This window comes from Moschus berezovskii, chromosome 5, assembly GCF_049115385.1.
Source record: "Moschus berezovskii isolate FMDL1 chromosome 5, NW_MosBer_1.0, whole genome shotgun sequence".
NCBI classification, from domain to species: domain Eukaryota; kingdom Metazoa; phylum Chordata; class Mammalia; order Artiodactyla; family Moschidae; genus Moschus; species Moschus berezovskii.
The window spans coordinates 95,532,880-95,558,829 of NC_142464.1; the positions used below are offsets into that span (position 1 = coordinate 95,532,880).

At 40.0% G+C, this 25,950-nt stretch overlaps 1 protein-coding gene across 8 annotated transcripts in view; it reads left to right on the top strand.

Annotated features, from left to right (window-relative positions):
• Positions 1-18,528, top strand: part of RUFY3 (RUN and FYVE domain containing 3) — a 95,846-nt gene extending 77,318 nt beyond the window's left edge. For 3 of the 8 annotated variants that reach the window (XM_088836374.1, XM_088836375.1, XM_088836377.1), the window contains 9 exons: positions 336-419; positions 2,998-3,165; positions 3,875-3,972; positions 8,328-8,447; positions 10,233-10,332; positions 11,350-11,414; positions 14,095-14,122; positions 14,898-14,969; positions 17,082-18,528. In XM_088836374.1, the coding sequence (XP_088692500.1) occupies positions 336-419; positions 2,998-3,165; positions 3,875-3,972; positions 8,328-8,447; positions 10,233-10,332; positions 11,350-11,414; positions 14,095-14,122; positions 14,898-14,969; positions 17,082-17,225 (879 nt within the window). In that variant the 3' untranslated portion in view covers positions 17,226-18,528. Of the gene's footprint in view, positions 1-335; positions 420-2,997; positions 3,166-3,874; positions 3,973-5,816; positions 8,094-8,327; positions 8,448-10,232; positions 10,333-11,349; positions 11,415-14,094; positions 14,123-14,897; positions 14,970-17,081 lie in introns of those variants that run through there. The other 5 variants (XM_088836379.1, XM_088836380.1, XM_088836381.1 and 2 more) reach the window with 3 other exon arrangements.
• The last annotated feature ends 7,422 nt before the right edge of the window (positions 18,529-25,950 follow it).

A 25,950-nucleotide genomic window follows, 5' to 3' on the forward strand; every position in this document is an offset into this window, starting at 1 on the left:
CACTTCAGTCGTGTCCGACTCTGTGTGACCCCATAGAGGGCAGCCCATCAGGCTCCCCCGTCCCTGGGATTCTCCAGGCAAGAACACTGGAGTGGGTTGCCATTTCCTTCTCCAATGTGTGAAAGTGAAAAGGGAAAGTGAAGTCGCTCAGTCATGTCTGACTCGTAGCGACCCCATGGACTGCAGCCTACCAGGCTCCTCCGTCCATGGGATTTTCTAGGCAAGAGTACTGGAGTGGCTTGCCATTGCCTTCTCCAGAATAGCAGTGCTAGTGTCCGATAACTGTTGGAGTCTTTAAATCCTCAGATATGTACTGTCTTACTTATCTTTTCAAGGGTCCTAAGCCAGACCGGACTGCAGAGGGGCAAGCGCTGAGTGAAGCCAGGAAGCACTTAAAGGAAGAGACACAGCTCCGACTGGTAAACTCTGCTCTTGCGTCCTCGTAGCTCAGCAACGTGTTAAACAGCCCAGCTAGGGCTTTCGTCTCATAGACCAAGGGAATATCAGTCGCCGTCTAACAAGTTTAATGGATCCCGTGAATTTTTTTCTCATTCTTTTAACCCATATTCCCTACAGTGTTTCCTCAGTCCTCGTTCTGAGTATTCTCAACAACCAATGGGATTTTGCCAATCTTCATTTTTAATTTATTTTTGCTTTTATAGCTTGGGTTGCAAAAACGCTAGGTATATAGAACCCACTTTTTAAACTATATGATCTTTCTTACTACCTCAGTCCTCACCCCTGCAAAGACATGTCTCCTCCGATAGGTCAGCTCCTCTTCTCCTTACTGAGAGTCATCAGCATAGACTTGTCCTCTTTCACTTTTAGTTGTTATTTCTGAATTTATTCTTGTTTTTATACTTAAATAGAAAAATATGACATCTGTATTAGTCTTAAGATATTCGTAGAAATTAATATATATACATATATAAGAATGTATAATAAGGACTGAAATACTTCTGCAATAGATTTTATCCAAATATTAGTATAATAATAAACCTGTGTCTTCCCCGGTGGCTCAGTGGTAAAGAATCCACCTGCCAATGCAGGAGACGTGAGTTCGATCCCTGGGTTGGGAAGATCCCCTGGAGAAGGAAATGGCAACCCACTCCAGTAGTCTTGCTAATGTTACTTTAGCAATGTTATTTTAACATCGTTGAAATCATTATCATTTTCTTTCTATATGTTTGTAGATTCAGTCTAAAAATACTTTCCATAAGGAAGGTCGTAGAAATAATGTATGTCAGTGTTTTAAGACACGGTTTGAGTTGCCTTCTGTCATGTTCACCATGTACAGTGGAGTGCCTCAGTTAAGGAGCAAAGGAAAAAGTCGTACAAAAAATTTTCCACTTTCCCATGCCACATTACGATAAATGTTTGTTAACAGAGAAAGAAACCAGGCAAGTAGGCAAGGCTCCAGATGTGCCTGGGCACAGCGTGGATGCAGAAGAACCTCAGGTCTTTGTATCTGTGATCATCCAAATAACACTGCAGTAATAATGGCTGAAACTGCAATACTTTGGCCACCTCATACGACGAGTTGACTCACTGGAAGACTCTGATACTGGAAAAGGTTGGGGGCGGGAGGAGAAGGGGACGACAGAGAATGAGATGGCTGGATGGCATCACCGACTCTGTGGACATGAGTTTGAGTGAACTCTGGGAGTTGGTGATGGCCGGGGACGACAGTGAATGAGATGGCTGGATGGCATCACCGACTCTGTGGACGTGAGTTTGAGTGAACTCTGGGAGTTGGTGATGGACAGGGAGGCCTGGCGTGCTGTGATTCATGGGGTCGCGGAGAGTCGGACACGACTGAGCGACTGAACTGAACTGAACTGAACTGAATAATGGCTGAAACAAAAGCAGGCTTCATGTTAAGTGAATATAAAAGTTCAGTTAGCCACTATGTTTATTTATTTTAATAATAATAACCAAGGTTTATTTGACTTTGTTTTATACTGAGAAGTTCATATAAACATACGTGCATCTTTTTAATGTAATATTTTTAAAATTTCAAGATGATAGAAGTAAATGAGCACAAATTTATTGCATCCCTTTCCCTTTCAGGACACTGAAATAAATCCCGCTTAGTGTCAAGTCCAAATTGCTGTTCGTACTTTTAGGGACCTGTATATCACCTGCATTTTCATTCTAATAGCCATTGGACGTTGAATTCATTTCTCTTAGTTTCATGAAGTCTTCTCTTTTTATTCATCCAGCCATACTGACCTCCTTTCTCGGTTAAAGCATATATACAAAAAGCAGTGTATCAGTGATTAAATACAGAGCTCTGTGTTCAGCCTATTTTTATGTTTGAGTTAGCTGCTATATTTAAAATAGATAACCAACAAGGACCTACTATAAAACACAGGAAATGCTGCTTAATCTGTAAAAATGAAAAAAGAATTTGAAAAAGAATCGATCCCTGTACATGTGTAACTAAGTCGCTTTGCTGTACACCTGAAACTAACACATTGTTAATCAACTATGCTCCAATACAAAACACAATAAAGCAAAAAACTCAGCCATATTGACAGTTCCCATAACTGAGATGTTACCTTGAGGACCCAGAGTATCTTTTTGGTTCCTTGGGATCTTGAAAACGTCAACAACCTCCAAAATAAAGAGAATTCCAGATGCTTAATTTTGTGCTGGCTACTGTAATACTTCGTATTTTTATAACAGGACATGACACAGTTGTTTGTTTTAATATCTAATGATATGCCTCAAGTATGTGTATATTTTAGGCATATTAGATAGCTCTACCTTTGGCTTACCGTGTTTTTCAGATTTGTAAATTATTCAGTAAATATTACTATAATTATCCTGGTTATTATTATTCTTAGTGTTAATGTCTGTATTGAATGATGGTTTACATCTGTTTTGCCAGACTTTAGACCTGAGAGTTTTGGCCTGCTTTTTCCCACGGAATTTTGTAGTTTGTACATAGTTGAGGAAAGAGAAAATAAGTCATTTGTTTCCCTCTGGGGGCAGGATGTTGAAAAAGAACTGGAGATCCAGATCAGCATGAGACAGGAGATGGAACTGGCTATGAAGATGCTGGAAAAGGACGTCTGTGAGAAGCAGGACGCCCTGGTGTCTCTGCGGCAACAGCTGGACGATCTCAGGGCTCTTAAGCATGAACTTGCCTTCAAGCTGCAGGTACGAGAAGTACAAGGAACGGACTCACTGGCTCCCTAAAATCCCGGGGCTTTCCTCTGTCCCTCTTCTTCTCTAGAATCACACTAAATACAAGAGGAAAGAGTGGTGTCACTTTGAGGCTGAAAAGTGAAAGTGTTAGTCATTCAGTCATGTCCGACTGTTTGTGACCCCATGGACTATAGCCAGCCAGGCTCCTCTGTCCATGGGATTCTCCAGGCAAGAATACCGAGGGGGTAGCCATTTCCTTCTCCAGGGGATCTTCCCAATCCAGGGACTGAACCTGGGTCTCCTGCATTACAGGCAGATGCTTTACCGTCTAAGCCACCAGGGAAGCCCTAGCTGCCAATAAACCACTTTAGGAATCAGACCATCATAGGATCGTGTATGCTTATTCTGGAAAGCCACAGCCACTTTTCACATTGTCACATCTGCTCTCAAGTCTGACCTACCAACTGAGTTATATAGATAAATTGATGTACTTTCTGATGTTGATTTTTGAGACAAAACTGCAGATAACAACACTAATATTAAATGTTGCTTCCTGCTTTTTTCTGTTTGGGAATTAACTGATAGACAAATATTAGTATATAAGCATTTCTATTTCTTTATTTCCCATTTATCATTCAGTTCAAAAGGCACGTGTGATTTGTTTCAGGATTTTACGTTCTATATAAATGTAAACATCATTCATAATTCTTTTCTGTAACAGAGTTCAGACTTGGGAGTGAAACAGAAAAGTGAACTGAACAGTCGCTTAGAAGAGAAGACTAATCAGATGGCTGCTACCATTAAACAACTGGAACAAAGGTAAAATTGCTGTTTCTCTAGTGAAACACTTAGGGCATTCCATCCTGGAAGTGCAGAGAACGTGCTGTGGATTTGACAAACAGAGAGTATGTGGAAATCGCCCAGCTTAACACCAGGCATGTTAGTAGAAAGAAAGCCAATTAAATGTTGTTTTTTAAGATGTGACTAAAAACCATTTCAGTGTCATGTGTTAGAGGTGGGATACGTACAAGGATGAAAGGACTTTTAAATCTGTGTGATTCTGTTACTGTTTATTACTGAAGTCTTTGAAGACTTTAGTGCTAGGTGATGGAGGGGTACTGTGAACCTCTTTCCCTCCTTTTTCATCTCCCAATTCTCTCTGCTTTCTCCTCAGCAGTTCTGTAGCTTCCGCGGTCACCTACTGCCGACAGTGCTTAGATCTGTGAGTCTCTAGCTCTGTCTTCCTTCTGTATTTTCATCCCCTGACCAGCTATTTCCCACTGGTACCTACAACTCAGTCTGCCCAAAGTACATCTTCTTCCTATGCTATTCTTTTGTCTTTCTGTCTGAAATCACCACATTCTTGCTAGTGACTCAGCTGCCAGGGAAATGGCTAAGGCTTCTAGATTAAATGAGCCACAGTACCCATGGTCATGAAAACTTTGCTAACTGAAAAACCCACTGATCACCCTTCTTGCACTTGAGTAAAACTACACTACTAACTGGCTCCTGGACACACATCCTATTTTCCCCATCCATGTCTTTCCTAATTGTTGTTGTTGTTTAGTCATTAAGAAGTTGTGTCCAACTCTTTGAAACCCCGTGGACTGCAGCATGCCAGGCTTCCCTGTTCTTCACTATCTCCCAGAGTTTGCCCAAATTCATGTCCTTTGAGTCGGTGATGCCATCCAACCATCTCACCCTCTGTCATCCCGTTCTCCTCCTGCCCTCAATCTTTCCCAACATTAGGGTCTTTTCATTGGAAGAGCCAATGTTGGCTCTTCACATCAGGTGGCCAAAGTATTGGAACTTCAGCTTCAGCATCAGTCCTTGCAATGAATATTCAGGGTTGATTTCCTTTAGAATTGACTGTCTTTTCTAATAATTTCATCAAAAAGAAATGTCCTTTTTTCACTCCCTTGTTCTTCAGATATATTTTTTATGTTCAGGCTAAAATGCCACTTATCCAAAGCCTCCTCTGATACTTCTTCCCAGCTAAAAATAAACTGTCAGTTTGTCCTTGTTGGAATTCCTATAGCCTTATATCTATACCTGGCCATACTGCTCATAGCACTTCTCACTTCCTGTCCTACCTTATAAACCTTTATGTATGTATCTTATCTTCTGATGAGAATGAGTTCCTTGAAGCTAGTTAACTGTACCCTTTAGGTTCCCTTGTTGGATCTGTCACAATGCCAAGTGTCCAAAGCATTCATTGAGTAGACATGTGAATGACTGGTGAATGGATGCCTTCTTTTATTCAAGTGGTTCTTGACCAGGGTAGGTCCTGAACAGCACTGCATATTATTGTTGACTCAGAAGTTAACTGTAAATTAATAAATAAGCTTGAAACCTCTGGCTTGGCTGATTGTAAATGAAAAAGTTATCAGTCTATCTCAAAAGTCGTCTAGGTACTTGCTCATAAAAGTTGTACATTTATGATTTAACAAATCAATATTAGTGTTCGTAAACTGTGTTTTTGAAATGTGTCAGATTATTTTTCAGTGGATTTTTGGTTTGGTATTTAAAGCAGACAGAACTGAAATAATGACATCTCTTCAGGTATTAAGCTGACTTATTCTCTTGCTGTTTTTGTCTTTCCTATTTATTCATTTTCTCATTCCCCTTTCACTTCATTTTTGTTTCTATTTGTATTAACATAGTGAAAAGGATTTGGTGAAACAGGCAAAGACCTTAAATAGTGCAGCAAATAAACTGATCCCAAAACATCATTAGGCATTTTACAGCTGGTCACCTCACAAGTTGGATATCACAACTTAATTGTAAAAGGAAGAAATCTGAAAGCTATTGCATTTACGCTCTGATTCTATATAAAATGTCACCAAAAATTGACTTTGAATTTGCTGGACTTTAAAAAACAACAGTTTGATATATAGGCTGTGTTTTTTCCTTCTTTATTTTCTCCCCAGAGGTAGAAAATTTAGTATAAGTTCTTAATTAAATACCAAATAAACTTTGAGAAATTACTTCTGAGTTGACCAATATATAAACACCCCATTAAAAAAAAATCCTAGGGAATGGAAGCTCTGTACATACACGATTGATGCCTTTACAACCCAGTCCCCAATAATACCAGTTTCTAGGTACAATGTCTGTGTCAGTGAGCCTGTTCTGCCGTTGCGATGTAATGAACTAGAGGTGATGACCACACGGTTTTGGACTCTCCTAAAGTAGTTCTGTGTCTCTTAGGCCATGACCCCTTTTCACTTTGGTTATCTAGGTTTAATCCCCAAGCCAAGGATAAGTAGTACTTAGTATTTCACTACAGTCCTCTTCTCCGTAACCAAGATTGCTTGCAACTTTTTTGCCTTAGAGACTTCAGGGGGTAAAAAACAGCATCCTTCCATTTCTTTAAAGTCATAGAGATAAATTTAGTGATTAGGTAACTTATGATAACATAATAATATGGAAGCTTGGGAAAAACCCTCCTAATATTTGTCATCTTCTACCTCTGCCATTTTCCTGCAATTCCACTTCCTATTTAGGTAGCTCAGAGAAAACAATTTTAATACAGACACTCCTCTCCTATATAAAAAAATATGCTACACATTTTTCAAATCTGTTCTGCTTTTCCTTTTGAAGTAAAGATGACAAGGCATGGACCCAAGTAATGGTTCCCTGCCTCTTGTTTCTTGCTGACAACCTCTATTTAAGAGTTTCTATTACTTTTTGTTCAGAAGGGAATTTGCTTAAGTTTTCAGAAAAATAACAATCTATTAGAAAACCATTTCAGAGTAGGAAACAGACAAATTTAAATAAACTTATATTTGTTATTATTTAGTCTAAAAATAAAGATTCCCAGTAGGTATTCATAAACAGTAATTAGCAGGGCTTCTTTTTCTAAGTAACCACAGATCTAATCCTTCCTAGACTTTACATTGTAATAATCCTATAAATACTTTGATTTTTATAATGACTTGATTTGGGGGGATAGGCATTACGTAAGCCTTTATTCCTTCAAAAAAGGCTTGGCAAAATTTTTGTTTTCCTCTCTTTTTCTCATTCTGATGGGATTTGCAGCATTTCAGCTGCTTAAGTGGGGACAAAGATAACCCCTTTGCTTCCATCTGTTGAAATTCTTTATCACCTTAGAAAAACCAGAATTAAGAGGGTAAGGTAGATTTTTATAGGTGTGTTTTTATAGGTCCTTGCAGACTTGAGCCAAAGTCAAGTCAAAAAGCCTATGACCAACCTCATGGAAGCTCCTGTGCTTTTGAACTTAGTTTATTTCTTATAATTTTGCATCTACTCTTATCTTCATCAACCTTTTATGGTGATGAGTTGCCTTTTCTATGAGTATTTGGAAGGAGTGCTCAAACACCAAAATAAAACATTTTAAAGACTACACATAGCATGCTTCCAAATTCTATTAGAGAGAGCCCCAGATACTTCACCTTAGAACATACTTTTTATAGGTGCAAAGTTATAGGGTATATGGGAGAAAACATTCATCAGAATCTTCCAGAGAATATGGTCAGGAATCTTAGGCAGGCCCAGTGCTGAAATGCTTGTCCACTCAGTCACACACTATGTGGTAGATATGGAAAAGGAAAGAGATGGCCAGACTCTGACAAAGGCTTTTCATTATGTAAAAACCCGAAGCCTGGGTAAAGGTTGATGTATAGTGTCCAGTGATTTAATATACTTTGTGGTTAAGGAAAGGGACAAGGAAGATGTTCTAATTCCGTATCATAAGAAGGTAGTTGCCCATTTGCAAGTTCCAGTTATGAGTGTAAAACAGAAATATAAAGTACCAAACCCATTAGGAAATAAAAACAAACAAAAAGTGGATTTAACTTTAATTACTGTGTACTTGAAGTTGGCTTTGGTATGGATTTTCTAAAAAGTGATGTTTTATTGTTTATCATCTAATGGCTGTAAACTGTAGTACTAGAATAAAAAAAAAAAATGGAAAATCAGCTTTTCCTCTGCCTGATTCACCTTCATCTTGCTTTTTTTTGTTAAAGAATTTGTTCCTCCTCCATCTTTTTTCCCCCCGTAATTTCTTCCCATGTCCTGCAGAGTTTATTTTCCCCTCTCTGTATCTCCATGCCTTTTCTTCCTTGGGTTGTTTTATTTTGTGTTGTGAGCTTGGTCTTCCTCCCCGCCATGGCTTTTGTTTTTTATCACACGTTCATATGGCTCACATCCAGATTGCGCCAGGCTGAGCGAGGCCGCCAGTCTGCTGAACTGGACAACCGGCTCTTCAAGCAGGACTTCGGAGACAAGATCAACAGTCTGCAGCTGGAAGTGGAGGCGCTCACCAGGCAGCGGTGAAGAAAGCGCAGCTTTGGTGGCCAGGGAGGTCGTGGGAAGTACTGATGCTAGACAGCCAGGGGGTAGGGGGGAGTCTCCTGCTCCAGCCATTTCCATTCTGTCTCTGCCATGTCCTTGCTCCAGAACTAGAATTCAGAAAGCTTCACATACAGTTCAGTTCAGTCCCTCAGTCGTGTCCGACTCACCGCAACCCCATAGTAGCATTCTCCAAATCTTGTCAACATCTTTTGCTACCAAAGAAATAGCAAATTAGAACCCAAGATCCCAGATAAATAGGACAGAGTAAGAGACTGTAATGGCCACCACAACACTAACAGGATTTCCTGAATTCTTCTGTGTGCCGGATACTTTACGAAGCACTTTATATGCATTTTCTCCTAACATCTTCCCGTCAACCCTGTTTGTGATCTCATCACCCCTACTTTCAGATGAAATGGAAACTTAGAGGAGTTAAATTGTCCAAATTCACACAGCTAATGTGTAGCCACATTCTAAAAGCCTATTTCTCTGCCTCCAAGCCCTTAACCATTCTTCCACGCACGCACATGCTAAGTCAGCATATCGTGTGTGGGTGCTAAGTCACTTCAGTCGTGTCCGACTCTTTGTGACCCTATGGACCATAGCATGTCAGGCTCCTTTGTCCATGGGATTCTCCAGGCAAGAATACTGGAGTGATTGGCTATACCCTCCTCCAGGGAATCTTCCAAACCCAGGGATGAAACCTACATCTCTTTACATCTCCTGCCTTAGCAGGTGGGTTCTTTCCCACTAGCACCACATGGGAAGCCCATTCTTTCATACCTTCTCTCAAATGAGACTCAACTCTGTGCCAAAGGCACTGATTTCAAACAAATATACGTTTGTTGTTGGATATAAAAGCACCCAGCTACTAAGGACACTAGTGGTTGAGGGTGTGACTGGGGATTGACAGTATAACGGTAAAGAGATAGCTAATTAAAATGTAATGGGACTTACAGTGTCAGTGCTTTCATGCTGTATCTTGAAATTTTAGAAATACTATCTTTCAGTTATCAGTCGGACACGACTGAGCGACTGAATTGACTGAACTGAACCAGCATTCAGTTGACCACAACTGTTCATTAAGAGTTAGTATTGTCAATACTCAGAGTAGTGCCCGCAGGCACTGGGAGATCCTAAAGTACATTCTTAATCATCCCAGGAAGCTTAAATACATCGAATGTATTCTAGTACTACTGGTTTTATTGTATTATATTTTACTTTAAAACCTGGTTGTCTGCATATACCGGGTATACAGGTGGTGCTAGTGGTAAAGAACCCACCTGCCAATGCAGGAGACATAAAGAGACGCCGGTTCAATCGCCTTGATTGGGAAGATCCCCTGGAGAGGGGCATGGCAACCTACTATAGTATTCTTGCCTGGAGAATCCCATGGACACATGAGCCTGGTGGGCTACGGTCCACAGGGTCACAAAGAGTCAGACACAACTAAAGCGACTTTGCACACATGCACTTTAAAACCTGGTTGTCCGTATATACACAGTTGTTTTTATTGTTGTTGTTCAGTTGCTAAGTGCTCAGTCGTGTCTGACTCTGCCACCCCATGGACTGCAGCATGCCAGGTCTCCCTGTACCTCATTGTCTCCTGGGATTTGCCCAAGTTTATTAGTCCATTGAATCAGTGATGCTGTTAATCAAGTATTAAAATTTAATTACTAAATTCTAAGAAAAGGGGTTGGCATTCTTTAGAAAAGAGTACAGAAATCCAAATTTTCATCATTTTTTTCTCCCACCCATCCCAGGAATCATCTTGAGTTAGAACTAAAACAGGAAAGAGAAAGAAGGTTACAAAACAGCAGGAGCATCCCAGGAAAGGGATCCCAGAAGCCAGAACCCAAAATGGTAATGTTTGTTATCCCCTTGTTCCTTTACTTAATTTTTAGAGGTTACTTTGATGGACCAGGCTATCTTCTCTTATGGAACATGTTTAATTACTATGGCCTTGAGTATATAGGTGGTAGGCAGGCACTGGGGTAAACACATGGAGGCTTGATTCTAAGTCTGCCTCTCGGACACTCTAACTTGAATTCATTTGGAAAAGAAGATGATAGCCATAATTTCCAGTGACCATCTTTTCGTTGTTGTTCAGTCACTAAGTCATATCTGACGCTTTTTGACCACATGGACTGCAGCACACCAGGCTTCCCTGACCTTTACTTCTCTGTCCTACAGTGACCATCTTAATCCTTTCATTTGTTAAGATTATTTTAGTATCTAATATTTTTAATAATATGGTATGGCCATCCCTTCCCAATCCTGAATTCCCCTTTAACAGACTTGTCTTAAATGTTGATTTGCTTCTGTACACCTTTTTCCAAGTCATAAAGATTTCAAGTTTAGGATACTCAAGGTGCTTCTTTTGGGAAAATTAGAAAAAGAGGGATCTAGGCTTGGGAAATGGGAAATAACACAGAGTGGTTTAAAGAGCAGGGGTAGAAGCTTCTAGAGAACAGAAAGGAAAGAGACGTCCAGCACCTATAGTGGTGAGAGAGCCAAAACTGGGTCATCCATGGGACCCAGGAAACAGGGTTTTATCCTAAGAAGTAACTGATACCTTGAGCCCATTTTGTAAGTAAATAGGATATATTCTGAATTTCATTTCAATCTCAAGAATTAAAGAAAATATCTACTCTGAAAATCATTTGTTGCAAGTCCTATCCAAATAATTTGTTAAGAAACTACTCGGAACAAAGAATAAAGGCAAATATCTTGAAAGTTAAATTCCTCCCCTAACCTTAAAAAAAAAAAAGGCTGCTTAGCTTCGTTTCAAGCTAGGACAATACAGAAGAAAATGGCTGCATGGTTAAACTTGTTTAGCAGTCTGAACAGTTAATAAACTGGGCTGTTTTCTTTTGGCAGGATGGGACGCACAAAATCCAAGAGGAAAATGTTAAACTAAACAAGCCCCTGGAAGCAAGCCACAGGTGTTTATTAATAAAGTACTAAGATATAAAGCTCTTTTGGGGTGGTGGGACAGAGGGAGCTCTTGTTATATACGTTGGCAGTGACACTGACTTGTAATATTAATATTCCAGAAAGACGTTTTAAAGGGAGAGTGAATAAGGAATAAACCAGATAACACATATTGAACCAAAACCATTTAGTCAGTTTCAGAAGAAAGAAAGGTGATCAGGCTGTCTTCTGATTCTTTCCTGGTTAATCCCTAAACTATCACTTAAAAGATTAGCTCTAATCTGATCTCTACTGGATGAGTAGGGCTTCCCTGGTGGCTCAGAGGTTAAAGCGTCTGCCTCCAATGCGGGAGACCCGGGTTCGATCCCTGGGTCGGGAAGATCCCCTGGAGAAGGAAACAGTAACCCACTCCAGTATTCTTGCCTGGAGAATCCCATGGACAGAGAAGCCTGGTAGGCTACAGTCCACGGGGTCGCAAAGAGTCGGACACGACTGAGCGACGGAATGGAATGGATGAGTAGGACAAGTGAATGAAGGACAAATCATAGCATTTCCTGGGTTCTTAATGTACTTGAGCATGTTCTACCTGTGTGCTAAGTGATTGGCAGCTATGTTTCAAATAAATTCCCTAATTTCCCTTGTGTTTTTCTCTTAAAGAGAAAGACAGTTTAATTTTATTTTTCTTAACTCTTCATCTCATTTGCTCACTGAAGAACATGGGATCACTTCCAGGAAGTTGACTTTTAACAAATTACTTTAACAACAAAACATGACACAGTAAAAGTGAAGGAGGCCCAACTATATGACCTTCTGGAAAAGGCAAAACCATGGAGATAGTGATTGCTAGGGATTAGGGGATATGGATAGATGAATTAGTAGAGCACAAAGGATTTTATAGGGCAGTGAAAATACTCTATGACACTGAAATGACGGATCCATGTCATTATACATTTGTCCAAACCCATAGAATATACACCACCAAGGGAGACCCCTAAGGTAAACTATGACTCACAGTGTGTCCATTTAGGTTCAGTAACTGTTACGTCAGGTACCTTCTGGTGTGGAATGTTGATACTGGGGGAGGGTGGGAGGTCCAACAGAATATATAAGAAATCTGTGTCCTTTCTGCTCAGCTCTGCTGTCAACCTAACACTGCACTAAAAATTAAAGTCAATTATAATGACAACAATAACAAAAGATTATTATCAAGGAAAGATACCACAGAGGTATCTTTTGAGAGACCTATACAGTATACATTTTTGGCAGCTGAATCTGCCCAATCTTTGATGCCCTAAGAATGAGATAATATGTCATCTGGAGCAAAACTAGCTGCTGGAGAAGATAAGTCACACAATCCAACAGTAGGATGATTTTGCAGGTGCTTAGCCTAAAGAGCCCTTCCTTGCCTCCAAGGCCAGAGTGATTCCAGTACCTTTAAGTTTTACTCCCAAGAGAACGTGGTCTGATTTAGGACCAGCCTTAAATTCCAGTCAGTCGAACCCTACAGATCAGCATGGGCTGTGGGAAGGAATTAGACGATAAAATTAACCAAGGCTTAAAAGGGCCTTTCAGAGTCAGCTCATGCCAGACAAAAATCAAGTCATTTACTTTCAGGAGTGTCTGACATGCCAGGTTCTGATTTTAGGCCCTAGAAATAAGAGACAATACAAGGACTATCCCTTGGTATCCAGGGTTCCAGGAGCCCCTTCAGATATCAAAATCCATGGATGCTCAAGTCTCTTACAAAAAATGGCCCGGTACAATGAACATAATGGGCTGTATCTGTGGGTTGCGCCTCTGGGATTTAACTAACCACAGATGTGGAACCTGAAAACCAGGAGGCATAAGTGTACTACCTTATATATGTATTGTACTCTGCACCTTAAAAAATGCGTCACATTCATTGTCTCCTTACAAATTTACTTCTCCTTAAAAAAGCTTAATCATCTAGTCCTACTTTACAGGTGAGAAAAATGAGGCAGAGACCCAAGTTGCCTCTCTTTATCATGTCTTCCTTTGTCTCTGCACTAAATAATAGCTGCTTCCAGGGCCTCGCCTGGTGAGAACTGCCATCCTAAGACATACCCAAGTTTCCTTGGACTGTGGTCCAAGGAACAGCTGCCAAGATGGTCATATTGATGGTTACACTGCCATTCAACTGAAGAGAATTGGAATCATTGTAGATCTGTGGTCCATTTTCCCCAGAATTGAATGTGGGCTTTGCTTCTCTTGTATAAGTTCTGTTCCAAGTTGGGAAAATTGGGGTTAGCTCAGCTGGTATCATGAAGAAATATTTCAATCTAAATGGATAACTTGGGAGAAGGGACTAATACATGACATATGAGAATCGGCAGGTTTCCATAATACCAGATAGGAAAAAAAGCTATTAAAATGCATGGCCTCAGCCACTGGGGCTTTGTAGGTTGGGAAACATGAAGACTCTTTTCTTGGTAGTAGGAAGGAAACAAAATATAACTCTAGTCTATTTTTAAACAGGAACCTAGACTAATATAGGATCTTATCCTAGTAATAGATTTAACAACCAAAATTTCCTCTCCTTGGAGGTCAACATTAATAATTACTTTGGTCTCAGCAACATAAAAGAACCATGGTATTGCTTTCTCCGTACTTTTAAAATGATAAAGGAAGTATAAGCCGCTGTTAATTACTGTTTTTACTTTCCTGTTATAGGCTGCAATCTCACCCTGTGGATCAACAGGTAACTGAGTCTCCTGTCCTAAAACGTCTTATAAAAAATTAGCTAGTTGGCTGGGCCCTGCCTAGTTATAAACAGGGCAGCAAGGGAGGTAGGTGAACGCATACAAGTCTCTGTGCCCCATCCTTTTAATATCCTAAACATGCATTTCCCAGACACACTCACGGCAAGTAGGACAGTTCTGAGCAATTTACTAAGTAAAACAGCAGTGCTCACTCCCTATTTGAGATTCTCTTTGATTTACTGTGAGACCTCAGAGAGCTCACCAGACCTCCCTTGCCCTTAGCTTTCCCTTAAATAAAAGGAAGAGAAAAAATACGTCTTGACCACTTGGAAATAAGCAAACATCAATGGTTAAGAAATGCATTACAAAATATAGTGGTAACTCCATGAGAAAGATGATAAATGCTACTATATCTGAGTTACCATGGTCTTCTATTTACTAGGTATACTGAAGCCTACTCCCTTCCATTCCTCATGACAGAATAATACAAAAGGGATGGAGCTTTTTACATTTATATACATGAATTTCTTTATATCAGTAAAATTGCGTATTACTTTATTATAAAAATTAAGAGGGTCAACAAGGATAATGATATTATCAGAGTTGTATTAAGGTGGTAAGACTATATATATATATGTGTGTGTGTAACTTGTTTTTCTAGTTTCCAATAGTCTGCAGTGTGATTATATTAATTTTGTAACTAAAAATGCATACTCTGAAAATACTGATATTTCTGGGGCTAAGGGAGACTAACTGGCTCACTGTGTGGTTTAGGATCAGCCGTTGCCCTCCGAAAAGCCACCAAAGTATTGTCAGCTATGCCAGGAAGACTGCAGCCTAACAAAGGTAATGGTGATGAGAAACAGGTTCTTCATAGGAACGCCCACTGCATGACTCGCTGCTTCTGATGACAGGGACTTTGCCATGTAGAGTGCAGAGTCAGGGGGGAAAGCAAAAGGAACAGCAGTGAGTGTGTACCTATTATTTTCAGTCCTGTTAAGTCATGTCAGTAAATCCCCATTAGAATATTACATACAAAATTTACTACATAATTTAAAATAAAATGTATAAATTTGTTCATTACAAAAGGATAATGAACAAAGGGTACATGAAGTCCTGGTCTCGTTAAGCTTATGTCCTTTGTGCCATCATTTTATGAAGAGCCTTGGGCTCAGAGGTGTCACGTGCCATTTCCCAGTTACTGAAAGCTCACATGCAGCCTGACTTTGGCTGCAAAGTCTACACTCCTTCCAGTACTCCATCCTGTTTAGAACAGAGAAGACAGGTTAGGGAAGGAAATTCTTTGAACTAGTTGGGGAAACACCCTCTGAAAGGAAAACAAGCTCTCTTTCCACCAAACCACTTGTTTTCCCTTTGGATCCTCAAGGGTGTCTCTCTGAGCACCTTCCTAGCTTGTTGTTCTAGAGTCAGCAGGGTGAAGGAAGCATGCAAGAAAGGGTAAGCATCTTTGACGGCCACATCTGTGCCTTGCTCACAGTAGGATCCCCCAGTATCTAACATGTGCCCAGTTCATAGCAGATGCTCAAGAAATACTACAGACAAATGAGTGTCAGGAACAAGTGCATAGAGGAGATGGAAACGTGCCCAAATTCTACGTTACAACCTACGTGCCAGCGTCTGTGGTCATGCTAAAATTTTAACAAGCAAAATTCTAGTATGACCTGGTCTTATTCTATTTAAGGTGACCTGGTCTTAAATAGAAACATAAAGATGGACTGCCTTTATAGAACTGGAAGTTGTAGTTAGAGAAATGTGTTTCCAAACAGAAGAGGCTGCTAATCTAATTCTGGCTTTTCTTGTCTAAGACCTGCAAAGTAACTGCAATATGTCAGAGGAAACATTCCTCGATTGATTCCCCCCTACCTCCACTGAACCCTCAGAAAGATGAATTGTTTAGGGGGACAGGAGCATTATTTATGGGGAAAATTATTCTTCACAGCCTTTATATAGGAAACCTTGGAGCTGTGTGTGCACTGTCCTGTCACTCTTTGTGACACTGCCATAATGACACACATGCTGTCCCCCAGTTTGGCTACTAAAGACTCCAAATGCTTAGTTGCTCAGTTGCCTCCGACTCTTTGCGACCATTTGGACTGTAGCCCCCCAGGCTCCTCTGTCCAGGGAATTTTACTTAAGTGGGTTGCCATTTTCCTCCGCTAGGGGATGTTCCCAACACAGGGATTGAACCCACATCCCTTGTGTCTCTTGCGCTACAAGCAGATTCTTTACCCGCTGAGCCATCAGGGAAGCCCCTACTTAATAGATTAATTTCCCAATTAGAAAGGAGGCAGGCAGCTGTGCTCTGTTACACTAATATCCCAAAAGATGTGCTTGCAGAGCATCACAGGAAAACATTAAGCACATCATATATTAGAAATTATGCTTTTAGTTCATGCTCAGCAAAGTTTCTAAGCGTTTCGCTGATTGCCAAACCCATGGCTAGGTCATCGCCTGCATTATTTGGAGTATGTTTGCTGCTGCTGCTGCTAAGTCGCTTCAGTCATGTCCTACTCTGTGTGACCCCATAGACGATAGCCCACCAGGTTCCCCCATCCCTGGGATTCTCCAGGCAAGAACACTGGAGTGGGTTGCCATTTCCTTCTCCATGGAGTGTGCTTAGGTAACAGCAAACCAATTTTAGAACTAGCCCACCTAAAAGTGAATATAAATGGAAGTATATATTCTGAAGATAAATAATTTGTGTATTATCTGTTCATGTGAACTCTGTGGAAATGCTTCTCTTCACTTAGACCTAAGAACTAGGCTGTACACGTCTTTGTAGACAGGTTGTTTGGTCAGATAGTGTGTGGCATACAGCACATATTCAGCCAGCATTTTATTGGACGTTGAGCGTCTGTCATATTTGGCCTCCTGCATCCCATGCATACTTATGCCCTGCTCTTCTGTTACCCACCTGACCTCGCTTTCTCTTTGTAGAATGAATGTAGGAACTGCAGAGGAACCTTCTGTAACATCTGCTCGACAAATGAACTGCCTCTTCCTTCAAGTATCAAGCCTGAGCGAGTTTGCAATCCCTGCCACGAGCATCTGATGAAACAGTATTCCACCAGTCCATCGTAAGATGGAGGCCAAGATCTGGACCAGAATGTATCCACCCACGTTAGATGTCAGAATCCCCTAGAGCCAACTTTAGAATCAACTCGAGTTGATAGGAATGCTTTAAATAAACCAGGTCCAGGAAGAAAAGGCAGTGGTTGACTGTGCTGGAAATTTTGCGTGTTTTCTCTAATGACTGTATGAATAAAAGTTACTCAGTTGAGCCTCTCTCTGCTAAATCTAAACAACCTCACTTTGAAGCATTGATCTTATAGCTTGTCTTTGGAAGGGCTATTCATTTTTATGAATAGTGATATTAATACTGAGCTGCATGCTAAAGGAGAGAGGGTCCTTAGTGAATAAGAATAAAAAGGAAAATGATCATCCCTTTATTATATTTGGAGAGTCAAGAGGGAAAGATCATTGTTAACCGAGATTGAAATGATAAGAGGTTACATGTTCTCTCAGGTGCTGCTAGACATTATTTCCTCTTTACCCCTAGTACCTACCTCTTCTTTAAAGGATCTCTACCAAACTGTGAACCCAAACTCAGGGAAAAGAAATTAAAGAGTAATATAAATTTTGAATGTACTTAAAACAATATTATAACGTATTCTAGTTTTAGGACCAGAATTTTCTAGTTCTGGCCTACACGTTTTCACTATCAGAATAAGGAGGAAGAATGTTTCCCGTTTTTCCACTTAGTGACCTGAAAAGTAAATACCTGCCTTTTTCAGGATCTGCTAGGCAACAAGCCAGCTCTTCCCCAGTCTTCCTCCTCTCTGGGTCACGGAAATTATAAGGGGCTTTAAACATAGGGTTTGACTTTTGCAAACAGGAAGTGCTAAAGCAAAGCCATGTCAGGTGTAGAGTGAAAAAATTTTATTTGTCCATGACTGAAAATAATTAACTGAGAATATTTGTTAAATTCTTTTCTGAATAAGGGATTCCTTATTCCAAGTCAAGATTCAGAACTGGTAGACAGGTTTTTTTGGAAAGTTATGATACTCAAAACAGTTCTTAGCAACAAACCCTTTGGGGGGAAAAAAGGGACGTGCATTCAGCAGGGGAAGGCAGGAAATGGTCTATGCTCCTTTGATTATGTTGCATGTACATCGATTGTTTGATTCCAATTAAGACCTATGAAGATCAGATTCTGTTAACTGGTTTAGAGTTATGGGGTGGAAACATCCTGGAACTATGATATTTGATCAATTCTGTCTCCTGAAAAGAGTGGCAGCCCAGGAAAGTTGTTATTCCAGAAGTCTGACCTATTCCTTGGTGGAGCTGAGTCCTAGGGAAAAATAAAATTAGTAATTCCAACGTCGTTTGTTGTCATTTTTTCTCTTTAATATCTATTGCTTGTGATTCTCCATCTTCCTTATTTTTGACTACATATATGTGTCAGCACTGTTCTAGGTTCTACAGAAAATGGGGGATGGGGGGATTATCCTAAATTAGCAAGTTATTTTATAATTAATTTTGAACTAAATTGAAGAGGCCATTCTGTACATGGAATGTAAGGAGGAATAAATAACTAGCCACTTGAGATTTGTTTTGGAAATGCACATAAGCTGTTCAGTGTTTCGGTTATTTTTTTAAAACCAAAGCTCCAGAGATTTGTTATTAGTGCATATGCCCACAAAGCAAGGGGAACAAGTCATGAATACCTTGACTTAATGATAGGCCTTTCTTCCTTAAAAACTGTGGTTTCCACTGTTTATAGTAGTATCACCAAGAAAAACATACTTAGGAATACACTTAACCACAGAAGAAAATTACTTGTACACTGAAAACTAAAGCACTGCCAAAAGAAGGTAACAGTACACAGAAAGACTCCTCATGTTCATGAATTGGAAAACTTACATTATTGACCAGAGATGTATTAATACATCTTTTGTTACCCAAATGTTATTGACCAGAGACATAAATACATTTTTAAAGAGTGATACAATTAACATCACTGTGCAGTTTTTAGAATGTAAAATTGATCCTGGGTTCATTATACAGCTTAAGATTGTCATTATCATTCACATTTTACTGTGAGGTTTTTGTTCCAACCTTGTGTATATTATAAACATATAGTTAAGTTTTGAGTTAAGAATTTTTCTGTGGTTTTATGCAGATATTTGATTGTACAAGAGACATATATACTAGTGTCTCAGAAGATGGTATTTGTTCAGAATATAGTTGATTCAGATGATGTGAATGTTACACACACACAAAAAGCCTTAATGACTAATTCTAATACAGAAAGTGAAAATGAGACTCACAGTGCTGGAGACGACTTTACAGGTATGTCAGGTATAACTACTGAATGTAATAACCCACAAAGTGCTATAAAATAACACAATTGTGGGTCAGCCAAAATAAAAATCGCTGACCACAGGCTTTAGTTTCTGCAAAGTTCCCTCAGTCGATAATGAGTTTATATCTTTAAAATGTCAATACTACCTCAACCATCTACAGATTCAGTGTGACCCTTACCAAAATTCCCAATATCTTTTGCAGAAATAGAAGAATTTATATGGAACCTCAAGAGGTGCCTAAACAGCCAAAACAATCTTGAAAAAAAGTTAAATGTCTCACACTTCCCTGATTTCAAAACTTACAGAGCTACAGTGCTGAAAGCAGTATGGTAATGGCATATAGACATAATGACCCATCAGAGTAGAGAGCATAGGAATAGACCTTCACATCTATACTCAAATGATTCTGACAAGGGTGCCAAGACTATTCAATGGGAAAAGGATAGTATTCGCAAAACTGATACTGGGAAAACTAGATATGCACATGCCAAAAACACTAAGATGAACTTTTATACCGTATACAAAAGTAATGGATCAAAGATCTGAACATAGAGTTAGAACTATTCTTAGAACAAAGAGGAGGGAAAGATTCATGACACTGGGTCTGGCAGTGACTTTTTTGGATAGATACCAAAAACGCAAGCAACATAAGAAAATAGGATAGCTTCATCAAAATAAAACAACTTGTAAAGAAAGTGGAATCCTCGTGCAGTTAGTGGCAATGTCAAGTGGTACAGCCACTACAGAAAACAGAATGGCAGCTCCTAAAGAAAGAAGCTCCATGCAGTACAGCAGTTCCACCACTGGGTGTATACCCAGAAATGAAAGCAGGGTTGTACCCACGTTCATAGCAGCAGCATTCACAATAGCCAGAAGATGAAGCCACCCAAGTGTTCATTGATCAGTGAATGGATAAACAAAATATGGTAGATACATTCAGCCTTACAAAGCAAGGAAATGCTGACACATACTACAACATGGATGAACCCTGACATGAGATAAGCCAGTCACAAAAGGACAAATAGGATTCCACCTATGTGAGGTATCTAGTTAAATTCACAAACACTAGAAAGACAAAGTAAAACAGGTTACCAAGGACTTGGAGAAGTGGGAAATAGTTTCAATAGTGGGTGGAGGGATGAAAAAGTTCTGGTGATGGATGGTGGTGGTGGTGGTCATACAATATGAATGTACTTAATGCCAAAGAAATGTACACTTAAAAATGATTAAAATGGTAAAATGTGTTTGTATATTTTACAGCTTTTAAAATACCATGCTTTCCAGTTGGATACAGAAAATAGATATGTACGTGTATATGGGTGGGTACACAAACATATATCCCCATCTGCTGAGAGGGTCTGGAAGCTGACAGCTCAGTAGTAATGGGCACATCCAATGCCCAGTCTTTGATCAGAAAGCAAAGCTTGGTTTATAATCCATTCTTCAAAAAAAGGAAACAGGATTCATTGGAGAAATGGCTGATTCTAGGTCTGGGGCATCTTGAAACACCAAAAAGTAAGGAGGTGCTATTGATAAAAAAAGAGGAGGAAGGCATAGCAAAGGTATACAGGAAAAAACTAGAAGCTTCCAGTGGGTAAAGCTGAAAAAATGTGAGCAAAATAATGTAGGAGTATTACCCAGAGAATAAATGAGTCCATATTAATATGAGGTTAAATAAATGGCAGAGAACTATCGTTATCTCCTACAAAGAAGAATTCCAAATAATTTATGTAGCTACTATTCCTTCAAGAGTCTTCTCCAGCACCACAGTTCAAAAGCATCAATTCTTCGGCGATCAGCTTTCTTCACAGTCCAACTCTCACATCCATACATGACCACCAGAAAAACCATAGCCTTGACTAGACGTTCCTTGGTTGGCAAAGTAATGTCTCTGCTTTTTAATATGCTATCTAGGTTGGTCATAACTTTCCTTCCAAGGAGTAAGCGTGTTTTAATTTCCTGGCTGCAATCAGCATCTGCAGTGATTTTGGAGCCCAAAAAAATAAAGTCTGACACGGTTTCCACTGTTTCCCCATCTATTTCCCATGAAGTGATGGGACCAGATGCCATGATCTTCGTTTTCTGAATGTTGAGCTTCAAGCCAAACTTTTCACTCTCCTCTTTCACTTTCATCAAGAGGCCTTTGAGTTCCTCTTCACTTTCTGCCATAAGGGTGGTGTCATCTGCATATCTGAGGTTATTGATATTTCTCCCGGCAATCTTGATTCCAGCTTGTGCTTCTTCCAGCCCAGCATTCCTCATGATGTACTCTGCATATAAGTTAAATAAGCAGGGTGACAATATACAACCTTGACGTCCTCCTTTTCCTATTTGGAACCAGTCTGTTGTTCCATGTCCAGTTCTAACTGTTGCTTCCTGACCTGCATACAGGTTTCTCAAGAGGCAGGTCAGGTGGTCTGGTATTCCCATCTCTTTCAGAATGTTCCACAGTTTATTGTGATCCACACAGTCAAAGGCTTTGGCATAGTCAATGAAGCAGAAATAGATGTTTTTCTGAAACTCTCTTGCTTTCTCCATGATCCAGCGGATGTTGGCAATTTGATCTCTGGTGCCTCTGCCTTTGCTAAAACCTGATTGAACATCTGGAAGTTCACAGTTCACATATTGCTGAAGCCTGGCTTGGAGAATTTTGAGCATGACTTTACTAGCATGTGAGATGAGTGCAAGTCCCTTGGACTGCAAGGAGATCCAACCAGTCCATTCTAAAGGAGATCAATCCTGGGTGTTCATTGGAGGGACTGATGCTAAAGCTGAAACTCCAATACTTTGGCCACGTCATGCGACGAGTTGACTCACTGGAAAAGAGTCTGATGCTGGGCGGGATTGGGGGTGGGAGGAGACGGGGACGACAGAGAATGAGATGGCTGGATGGCATCACCATGCTGTGATCCATGGGGTCGCAAAGAGTCGGACACGACTGAGCGACTGAACTGAACTGATTCCTTCAAGAAGTGGAGCTTACCTCCCCACCTTTTGAATATGGGCTGTGCTTAGTAACTTGCCTCAAAGAAGTAGAATATAGAAAGAGAAATAAAGGGACTTTATAGTAACCAAGGAAACACTGTTTTGGCCATGTGATCAAAATTCACATGGTCAGTGATATCATGTTGATAACAAGAATCCTTGATAAGGTGAAAGCAGTGAGAATTCCTTTGTATTCTTCCTCCCAAAACCAATAAACCTAGTCTGACCATGAGAAAACCTTAGAAAACTCTGAGGGACATTTAACAAAATACCTGACCAGTACTCTAAAAGTATCAGGTCATCAAAAACAAAGACTGAGGTTAAGGAGACATGAAGACTAACATAATATGGGATCCTGGAAAGAAAGATACTAGGGAAAAGCTAATAAAATCTGAATAAAGTGAAATTCAGTCAGTGGTTATGCATTAACGTTAACTGTGACAAATGTAGTAATATAAAATATAAACAGAAATTAGGCAAGTCGTATACAGGAATTTACTGCTTTTGAAACATTTTTGTATATCAAACTATTCCAAAATAAAATTTAAATTTAAAAGTTGTGCTTTCATACTCCAAGACCTTACAGAACTTGACTGAACTCCCTAAATGCAGTTGATTTCCAAATACAATCTAAGGATTTTCCTCAGCATGAGGATTTTAAATCAGATCTGTTGTTCAGCGCATAGCTCTTTCATTGTTTACAGTCAAGTTATAAAAATAATTTGAAAAGATAAAGTTCAGTTCAGTTCAGTCGCTCAATCGTGTCCGACTCTTTGTGACCCCATGAATCACAGCACGCCAGGCCTCCCTGTCCATCACCAACTCCAGGAGTTCATTCAAACTCATGTCCATCGAGCCGGTGATGCCATCCAGCCATCTCATTCTCTGTTGGCCCCTTCTCCTCCTGCCCTCAATCCCTCCCAGCATCAGTCTTTTTCCAGTGAGTCAACTCTTCGCATGAGGTGGCCAAAGTATTGGAGCTTCAGCTTTAGCATCAGTCCTTCCAATGAACACCCAGGATTGATCTCCTTTAGAATGGACTGGTTGGATCTCCTTGCAGTCCAAGGGACTCTCAAGTCTTCCCCAACACCACAGTTCAAAAGCATCAATTCTTCGGCAATCAGCTTTCCTCACAGTCCAACTCTCACATCCATACACGACCACTGGAAAAACCTTAGCCTTGACTAGACGGACCTTTGTTGGCAAAGTAATGTCTCTGCTTTTTAATATACTATCTAGGTTGGTCATAACTTTCCTTCCAAGGAGTAAGCATCTTCTAATTTCATGGCTACAATCAGCACCCGCAGTGATTTTGGAGCCCAAAAAAATAAAGTCTGACACTGTTTCCACTGTTTCCCCATCTATTTCCCATGAAGTTATGGGACCAGATGCCATGATCTTAGTTTTCTGACTGTTGAGCTTTAAGCCAACTTTTTCACACTCCTCTTTCACTTTCATCAAGAGGCTTTTTAGTTCCTCTTCACTTTCTGCCATAAGGGTAGTGTCACCGGCATATCTGAACCCCAGATGTTCTCCTCGGTCAAATCTTAATGAGTCTTAGACTTTTGTTACCTTGGGGATTGTCCATTATTAAGGTCTTCTTTTTTATTCTCACCCTCCTGAGGACAGCTGATTTTGTTAACACATTAATTACTTTTGTATATGAGATTTGTGCAAGCATGTCAATCTACCAAATCAAAATTTAAGTATCTGATAAGGAGTTCTACACCTATAATACAAGACAAACTTTATTCAAAGAGTGTATCACCTTGAAATGTAAACTCAGTTAAAAACAGAACCAGTGACAGCTGGAAGCATTGCTGACGATGTAAGTAAGCTTGGTAAAGAGGTAACTGTGGTCTCCAATGGGCAGGTACGGTGGAAAAACCTGCTGAAGTCTCCAGACAGCAGTAGTGCCATGCCGTCCTGGGATGCTACTTCTCAACACAATGCTGCTGCTGCTGCTGCTAAGTCGCTTCAGTCGTATCTAACTCTGGGCGACCCTATGGACAGCAGCCCACCAGGCTCCTCTGTCCACGAAATTCTCTAGGCAAGAATACTGGAGTGGGTTGCCATTTCCTTCTCCATCTCAGCACAATAGTATCATTCATATTCAATTATAAGGTCTGTCACCAATAGTTTGTTCTTGTAAATTATTAGAGGTTAAAAATTAGCCCAATATTACCACCTGTATTCCCCTATCTGCTCTCTTGAGGGGTTAAGAAATGGATGGAATTATAGCCAGCCTACTAGAAATTCCAAGTAACTCAGCTTCTCATTAGTTCTGGTCTATATTTCCAAATGTCATCAACTGGCAGAAAGGTTGAGAGCCTGTTTATTTCAGTTAGAACGAAGTGAGTTTTCCAATCACAAGTGTTTGAATATATTTGTGAAATTTCACAGACTTCAGATTTAGTCTGGAACATTTGAAAAGCTTTTTCTTAAATGTACTATGGTGATGTTTCTGAGTTTCTCAGAGTAGTCCATATCCTAGAGTCAATTTGGCTACACACCTTCATGCTTTATCACCAGGTGCTTTCAAAATCGTTTCACTGGAACCTCCTAGTTCTGACACAGATCCGAGGCCATAAAAAAGGGAGATTTAACAAATCTACCACGTAATTTCTGCCATGAACAGCAAATAAAGTGACAAACTGGGGGGCGGGGGAGGATGTGTTTAAAGCCAGCTCATTGTGAGAAGGGCTCTTGCCACTTAATTAAGAAAAAGACCACACGCAATAAAAAGTGGTCATTTGACATCACTTAAAGGCGATCAGTGAACCAAACTCAGCCTGTGGAAGCCTCTGAAGGTTCACAGCGTTTCTCCAAAAAATAAAATGGAAGGGGAAACATGAAACGGAAAACAGGAACTTCAGTTTCACTGAAGATATTTGGTCAATAAGCTTACAAAAATATGCTTAACATCACTAGTCGGGACAGTAAATTAAAACCACATGTACTTTGTGTGTCTAATTTTATAGAGAATGGCCAAAATTACCGGTTGGAAATATCAAATGGTGAGGACGTGGACCAACTGGAACTGTCATATTGTTTGGGATATCTAAAACAGAATGGTCACTTTGGAAAAGGGTATGTCAATTTCTAGTAAAATTAAATATATCAACCTTGGGACTTCCTCAGCAGTCCAGTGGTTAGGATTCCACGTTTCCACTATAGGAGGCACAGGTTGAATCCCTGATTGAGGAACTAAGATTCCATATGCTGTGTGGCATGGCTAGAAAAAAAAAAAAAAAAAAATATATATATATATATATATATATCTCCTTGCAATTCAGGATAGTCTACTAACTGCTGCTGCTGCTGCTAAGTCACTTCAGTCGTGTGCGACTCCGTGTGACCCCATAGATGGAACGTCCACAAGAAGCCTTGCACAAGATATTCATAGCAACTTTATTCATGACAGCCAAAAAATAAACAGCCCTTCACCAGACCAG